The sequence below is a fragment of the Neomonachus schauinslandi genome, chromosome 2 (genome assembly GCF_002201575.2).
Source record: "Neomonachus schauinslandi chromosome 2, ASM220157v2, whole genome shotgun sequence".
In the NCBI taxonomy this organism is placed as follows: domain Eukaryota; kingdom Metazoa; phylum Chordata; class Mammalia; order Carnivora; family Phocidae; genus Neomonachus; species Neomonachus schauinslandi.
The window spans coordinates 75,945,770-75,953,975 of NC_058404.1; the positions used below are offsets into that span (position 1 = coordinate 75,945,770).

At 41.2% G+C, this 8,206-nt stretch overlaps 1 protein-coding gene and 1 non-coding gene across 4 annotated transcripts; both read right to left on the reverse strand.

The window, feature by feature from the left end:
• Positions 1-3,482: 3,482 nt before the first annotated feature.
• Positions 3,483-7,847, reverse strand: RPS3A (ribosomal protein S3A). 3 transcript variants are annotated; one of them, XM_021699007.1, is made up of 6 exons: positions 7,612-7,847; positions 6,730-6,833; positions 6,194-6,381; positions 4,699-4,907; positions 3,828-3,937; positions 3,483-3,655 (listed from the first exon to the last, which is right to left on the reverse strand). In XM_021699007.1, the coding sequence occupies exons 1-6, from the start codon at positions 7,671-7,673 to the stop codon at positions 3,534-3,536; spliced, it is 795 nt and encodes a 264-aa protein (XP_021554682.1). In that variant the 5' UTR covers positions 7,674-7,847; the 3' UTR covers positions 3,483-3,533. The 3 variants fall into 3 exon arrangements, with proteins under 3 accessions (XP_021554682.1, XP_044768807.1, XP_044768808.1); XM_044912872.1 differs by having other exon boundaries at positions 3,483-3,647; positions 3,900-3,937; positions 7,612-7,724; XM_044912873.1 differs by having other exon boundaries at positions 4,699-4,771; positions 6,307-6,381; positions 7,612-7,715.
• On the reverse strand, positions 5,601-5,673 carry LOC123324216. The gene has a single exon (XR_006539696.1). It is a non-coding gene; the product is annotated as a small nucleolar RNA SNORD73 (small nucleolar RNA).
• Positions 7,848-8,206: the final 359 nt, after the last annotated feature.

The following is an 8,206-nucleotide window of genomic DNA, read 5'->3' on the forward strand; positions in this document are numbered from 1 at the left end:
AGTGGGCCAGGGCACCTGGGTAGCTCTGTCAGTTTAAGTGTTCGACTCTTGGTTCTGGCTCAGGTCATGAACTCACGGTGGTGAGATTGAGCCCCTTGAGCCCTGTGTCTAGCTTGAGTTCAGTGCTTGAGTCAGCTTCAGATTCTCTCCCTCCTCCTCTGCCCCTCTCCCCATTCGCACACGTGCATTCTCTGCCTCTCTAAAAATAAAATCTTAAAAATTAGTGGGCCATGTCACATTTTTAAAACACTGTCCAATAATTATGTTGGTGATGGTTAGACTACTGTGCATACAATGTGGGATGAATAATGATGGCATATTCTGTCGTACCATTGTGACACTGAGAATGTACATGTCTTTTCCAGCTTTTAGAGGCCACCCACTTCCCTTGGCCCATGGCCTTCTTTCTCCATCAAAGTTAGTAACATCAATCAGAACCCTCACATTGCATTATCCCAATCTCTTCTGCCTCATTTTTCCAGTTAAAAACCTGTGTAGTTACATAACGTGCACCCAAATTATCTAGGATACTCTCCCAAGCACCTCTTTTTGCACATTAGTACACACTTTCTAATACCACTCAACTGTACACATTCAAGAAGCAAAAGCCACTTAAAAAAAAGCAAAAGTCAGTTTCAGATCAACTGTTAGTTTTGCTGCCTAATCCAATCATGCCTGAACACAAAGTTCTTGTTTTTGAAGATTCCCGCATCCCTGGTTACAACAGTTGTTTTCCAATGAAAGACCAAAGTAAAATTGTTCCAATTAGAGTCAAGTAGAGAAAAGCCACATGTGAATACTTAGGATCTATGTGTTAAGTTTCTAAGATACTTAAATGGGAAACGGAACAGAAATTACCCTTTACAGTATTTCCCACTGGTTGGAAGTTACCCACCTTCAAGTTGGCCTAAAAGTTAAACCCGTCATCAGACAGGCTGAACCATTTAAAAAATTCAATCACATATTCTTTCTGGAACCATTTTCAAATGAACACTTGTAAGATAAAACAGATAAGCCAAGCTCTAGACAGTTGTAGCAAATTGGAGCTTGACTATTACTATCACTAAATAATGTCCAACACCCAAGATAAAAACTGTTTAATTCCAGGACCCTACCCTCAGTGACCCTTTGTTAGACCCCACTTCTGTCCGCCCTGGAAAGGAAGCCCCTGTCATTTGAGATCCAAATGTACAACTAATGTTTTTTACCAAAAACATTTGCTTCTTCACTATGGGGTATTAACAGGGAATACCATTCATTCCTTTATTCAACAAACACTGAACTTCTAGGCACTGGAGGTATAGTGGTGAACAAGACCAAAAAACAATCCTCATGGAATATTCTCGTAGACACAAGTAAAAACTACAGAAAAAAGTAACAGGGGAAATTGGGAATGCCAAATAGGGCACAATTTTTAATAGGCCACGCCTATCATTGGGGTCTACTGAGACTGAGAGGTAAAGGAGCAAGCTCTGTGGCATGTAAGGGAAGAGTGTTCCATGCATAGGGAAAACAAGTGCCAAAGCCAAGGTAAGAATGTACCTAGCCAGCCCATCCAGGAATAGTGAGGGCAGCCTGGCTAGAAATGTTAGGGGAATGGTAATACGAGGTCAGGGGCAAGATCAGTTTGGGCCTTGAGTGAACAGAGCATCTAAAATTCCTTGTGAGGGGACCTAGGGAGGCCAGGTAAGTAGTAACAATCCAGGTAGTCATGATGGTAAAAGTGATCACAATGGAGTTGGTTAGAAATGGTGAGATTCCAGATATATTTTGAATAAACTGATTATCAAGGATGACCAGAGGATTTTGGCCTAAAACATAAGGGTGGGTTAAACTGTTAGGATCCAGAATACCATTTTAGACCTGTCAAATGTGAAATGCCTATTTTATATCCAAGTAAAGAGGATAGACAAACCTATAGTTCAAAGGTACAGGCTAGAAATAAAAAATCTGCATGTCAGCTTAATATATTAAATAAGAGTATCTAGGGAGAGTATTGATAAATGTCCAAGGACTAAGCCCTAAGCCTCTCCAACACTAAAGTCTGAGATGAACTAGTAAAGAGTGGCTACTGACATGGGAGGAAATCTTTAAGATTCCAGAAGAAAATCAACTGTTGGGGCACCTGGGTGGCTCAGATGGTTAAGCGTCTGCCTTCGGCTCAGGTCATGATCCCGGTGTCCGGGATTGAGCCCCACATCGGGCTCCTGGCTCAGTGGGGAGCCTGTTTCTCCCTCTCCCCCTGCTCATGCTGTGTGTCTCAAATGAATAAAATCTTAAAAAAAAAAACTGTCAAATGTCACTAGAGGCATATAAAATATAGGTCATAAATAGACCATTTAGACTTAGCAAGCAACAAAGTTATTGGCAACCTTCACAGCAACAGCTTGTGGGAAGGTGTCTAATTGCGTAATTTAAAAGTAAAATTAGGTACAAAGAAAATGGATTACTCAAACATCAAACAAAAAACTGCTCATTGTCCAAGAAAGAATAGTTAACTTTTTTGAGTTTTGCTATATAAGGGGTTTGAGAGTAGGGTGTTACCTGGAAGGGTATATTTGTTTGTATGCTCATGGAAGGGACTGGTTGAATATCAATAAAGGTGAAAACTTCTAGAGCCATGAGCTTGATTAGGCAAGAAGGAGGGCAAAAATGCTAATATATGTGGGAATTTAAGTTCTCTTCTCTCATCTATGTTAAATTTTTTATGATTTTAAGGTCATAAGCTGATCAAAAATGAGAAAGTTGGAAGTGAGAAGGACTACAGAACAGAATGGGTGAATGACTAGAGGAAATACTGGCTAGTGGGCAGCATCAAATACCCACTTATTGACAGGTGATCAATAACCAATTTCTCTAGCCAAGTTCAACTTCACAGTACTGGTGCACAGTGTGGCATTTTGCTGCTAGAGGGAAAAAACCCAAAACTCTTAAGTCAACGGGCTCTTCCCATTATTCTATCAATCTAGCACAGTGGTTTTTCAAGTCTGGTCCCTGGCCATCACCATCACCTGAAAACTGTTAAAACACAAGTTTCCAAAAAACAAATTTTCAGGTCTCACCCTACAACTACTGAATCAGAAACTCTGGGGGCAGAGCCCTGCCATATTTCAACAAGCCTTCCAAATGGTTCAAGAACCATTTAAGGGATACCTGGGTGGCTCAATCAGTTATCTATCTTCCTTTGGCTCAGGTCACATTGGGCTCTTTGCTCAGCCGATAGCCTGCTTCTCCCTCTGCTGCTCCCCCTGCCTGTATTCTCTGTCAAATAAATAAAACCTTAAAAAAAAAAATTTCCTTTTATTAACCCTCTATACTTCCAGATCACTACAGCTTAAAATGGATCACTACCCTTTTGCAGCTATTTAGTAACACAGAGCAATGGATAAAATCCATACAACAGTCTGGAAAAGTTCACATCACCATCAGTTCAGAATATCTGATTCACCAAGCCTACGTTATTTAAAAAGAATCATCAGAAATTAAACATCACAAATATGATTTTTTATTTGTCGCCATTAAATGTCTGACTTTTAAACAGATTCTTGGACTGGTGGCTCATATCCATCAGCTCGTTCAACTTTAGCACCGGTCTCATCCCCAGTAGCTTTTCCAGAACTACTACCTTCACCATGAAGCTCCATGAGCTTTCCCACTAAAAGAAAGAAAGAAAATGTTATAGCACCCCATTATCTTACAACAATGGTCTTCAATTCTATATAGGCATGACAGAAAAAAAAAAGCCATCATTTAGACTCAAAAAACCAAGACACCAATGTATCTGGCCACACATTTTTCTCTCAGGAATCCTATGATTTTTCACTTACATTCAAACTTGGGCTTCTTCAGCATTTTTACTTTTCTAACGAACACATCATGGAGTGGATAAATAGACTGACAAGCCTTTTCTATATCTTTTCCGATGCTGTCTGGAATCCTGCAAACCAGTAAAGATAGAAAAGGATAAATTTATACATATTAATACCCACTTCATTTAATCCACTCAAATCCTCATCATGTAAGAGAGTCTATTATTACCCCTTTACAGGTGGAGGTTAAATGATCCGAATTATACAGCTAGTTAGTAGGAAAGTTAGCATTTGACCTTTCTGCCTTTTCTATTCCACCCTCTTAGGCAACTGCATGGGAACGTCAGAAAAATGTTAACAGTGTTATCAGTGGACATCATCTATTCCCATACATTATTGACTATGGAAACAAGTTTTGCCTAGTCAGTATATTTTCTAATTAAGACAAAAGCATTTCCTATACTTCAAGTCTCACTATCCACCATGAGATTGCTTCATTCAAATAAGGATAAAGAAACCAAATCACATTTACTGAGCACTTAACATGTTTTCATTTTAAGGAACATAGCCTGACAATTTCACAGACAGGATTTTTTATTATTTTTTTTGGACAGAGAGAGAGATAGCGAGAGAGGAAACACAAGCAAGGGGAGTGGGAGAGGGAGAAGCAGACTTCCTGTGGAGCAGGGAGCCTGATGGGGGTCTTGATCCCAGGACTCCAGGACCATGACCCGAGCCGAAGGCAGACGCTCAATGACTGAGCCACCCAGGCACCCCACAGACAGGATTTAAATACAGGTCTGACTCCACCTTGTTTCATATACTTTCCTTCATCTGAGGGATAATCAGAGATTCAGGGTTATGTGGTATGAGGAAAAGAAACACTTACAATTTATTGACCACTTCTTTCAAGTCATTTGTTTGCACCTCTCGGGTCATGATTTCCATCATCTTTTTCCGAATTTGACGGACCTGTTGGTGCTGAGCATAAGAGGTCTTCCGAATCTGATTATTGCGTTTTTTAGTAAAACCAACACAAAATAGACGAAGCAAATAACCATCGGTAGTCTTGACATCAACATGAGCTTCAATCATGGTCTAGTGAAAAAAGGTATTGTCAGATGTACCAGGTTTTAATGTTATCAACTTATAGCCCTCAAATTCTAATATAAAAACACTAGAAAAATCAAGTACTCATCATACAATATAAAATAACAGAAACTACAAGCCTAAAGAATTAACTTCCTTGAAGTGAACTTACCCAGTTACTCCAAATCTTACTATCCTTCATAACTAATAAATACCAAATCCTCTCAACTCTCTTCCCTAGGTAACACCTCTATCCCCATCTCAACAGCACCCAGCCCCCCAAATCTTTTACGTGCCAGCCTTTAATAGCCTACCCTTCCCACCAACCAACTGTACACCGCTGCATAAGAAAACCAGTTCTAAGAGACTCCAGTCTACACTTACTCCTTTTTAAAAAATGTGTCTGAATATACTGCTATAACACTAAATGCATATTTTTTAAATGTTCTTCATGATCCAAACTAAAGCCTGATGACGATTAAATACTCAATTTCACAGCTAAAATGTAATAAAAAATCCCCTAACTACTGATATTTTTGCCTCAAGTTAAAAAACGAAAATTACCTTAGGCAGCAACAAAAACTGAAATACCTCCGTTGCATTTTGTAAATTGTATACTTTAGTTTATAAATGAGTAATACACTTAGAGCAAAAGGACCTTAGAATTGTATTTCCAGAAATTCAACCATAAAATCTTCTGGGAATGTCAGAAATAAATGTAACGGTATAATCAGAATGTATCATTTGGGACCGAAACATTTTGTCATCATTCATTCCCGTATACAAAACATCCCCAAACTGAAAGGTTAGCCAGACACATCTGACCAATGTAATTATTTCCTGTAATAACAATGCTTTCTAAATGCTTTGTGTCAAGTGCTGTGCTCAAGCATGTTTAATGGCTCTTTTATCTTCATAACTCCAAGAAGTGATACTCTTACCTACCTACCATTTTAGATAAAGGAATCAAAGCTTAACAAGCTTTATGTCACAACTGGGAAATGGAGCAAGGATTCCAACCTCACACCAGAGGCTCTGCCACTCTTAGCAACTCTGATAACCCACTTTTAATACAAGTAAATAAATAAATCTTGAACTCCACTTAAATAAGAGGATGGCTTGCTCACTGCTTTACTGAAGTTCAAGAGTGCCAATCCCAGAGTCAGCACTCAATAAAAGCTAGAAAACATCAAGGATTTGAAATGAAATCTACATATGCTCCTCCTTTTCATAACAGGGCATCCTTGGCTATGCACGCCAAAGCACCATGCACACTAAGGAACTTTTGTTCTCACCTGCCATTTTTTGACCATGGAGCACATTTTGTCACGGGTAAGATCCATGCCATGGAAATTAGTCAGGCAGTTTTTGCCCTGAACATCCTCAGTAATTAGCTTGAATTTTCTAAACGCAACTTCATCATTCTGCAAATCAGCAAGGCTCACTTCAAAAACACGACCCTTGAGGCCATCAGATGCGATTTCTATAAAACAAGAAATTGTCTTATTAACATTAGGAACCACATAAAGTCAAGCCAACAAAGAACATTCATTCATAAAGTTGAACTTAGAAAGTTAATTGTATATAAAGATCCTAGCTTTTGTGAACCAAATCCACATGGACACCAATGACTTACTGACAATTCTCACTAGAAACTCAAAAGTACCTAGGCACATTTTCTTAGTAATTCTAAAAGCACCACCTTTCTTCTACAAGTGTTGTATGAAACAAGCACCGCCCTGGCCAAAGCTGCGACCAAGAGCTATTTCCTTAATTCTCCCACCAGTAGACCTTAATTTAAAAAAATGCAAAACAAGAATAAAATACTCACTGGTTCCTTGAGTTCTTGTGACTAATGTTTTTCCAATATTTCTTATATTGAACATAGCTGGTGCTTTCACATCATACCAATCTTTCTTAGAAAATGGATCAACCCTGTATTTTAAAAACATTTAAGTTTTATCGCAAATCACGTAATTCTCACAGAATTTTTAAAACTTTCCTCACTCTAATGATTTTAAATGACTAACTGGCATGTAAGCAACTGGGGTGTAAGAACCTACTCCTCTCAGTGAGGTGAGGGGCGCATATTGCAAACCTAGCTCTTCCCCACGATGTCTGCTTCACTATACACAAACCGGACACTTTGAAACAGTTTACCACAAACGTACACACTCCCCACCCCATCGGTTCTTCGGCTACACAAGCAGCATTGCCTCCAAATAACATGCACGTCTCTTGAACTTTACCGGTACGTGAAGACACGTACTGGTAACCCCGGCTCTTCAGGGATTCACACGAGCTCATTAGAACGCCAAAGGTCCCACCTGGGCCAAAGAGAGGAAGGGGTGCGGGGTCCCGAGTGAACAAGAGTGACTTCCTCAACTCCAGCTCTCGGGAGCAGTACCCTCTATTACCCGTGGAATTTACAAGGCCAGGAAGCCCACAATACGGAACACACCATCTACGAATAGCGTCGGCAATTTAGCTCAAAAGGGGGGGCGAACAAGGCCAGAAGGCCAAAGGCAAGAAGCCGGCCTGTGGCGATGCAGCACCCATACCCGCCAGGCCGCCGTTCTGGGTTTACCAACCCTGCACGGCCCTCGCAATCCAACTGACATCCTCACCATCCGGCCCACACCGCCATCCAGAACCCACCCGCCGAGCCCAGCATGACCCCAAAAAGCTGGGGGCCAGGACAGAATCCACTTACACTTTCTTCTTGGCTCCCTTTTTGCCGCCTTTCGTAAGGCGCTTGTTTTTGCCGACCGCCATGGCGCTGCTCAGGGAGCGAAAAGGGCGGAAGTTAAACTCACGCGAGAACTTAGGCGTACTGGGCGAGGCGGGCCATCTACGTGACCTTCGATCTTGCGTTTTTCCGGCCTCAAGAATATCGCGACAACAGAAAGAGGAACTCCGATTGTAGCTGCGACAGCGCCCTCACGTGTGTGGAGACTGCGCAGCACGCCGTAGGCGGCTCTCCCGGACGCGGTGCTCGGGAGGGGCGGGCGCTGGCGAGGGCGGCCTGACGTGCGAGCCCGTGGTTGCAGTTGGTTTCCGTGGCTCTGAGGCCCGGAAGTAAGTTTCCGTGGCCGGAGGCGGCCTCTGCACGTAGTTAAAAGCGAACTTACCGGTTTACTGTCTTTTCTGGAGACTATGGGATTCGGAATCAGACCGCAGATCCAGTTTCAAATGCTAGTTTCAGTATTTAGCCTGGTGACTTATCTATGCTTCAGTTTCCTCGTATTTAGAAAGGAGATAGTAATATAATCTGCCTCATAAAGTTGTTAGTAGGATTAAATAAATTA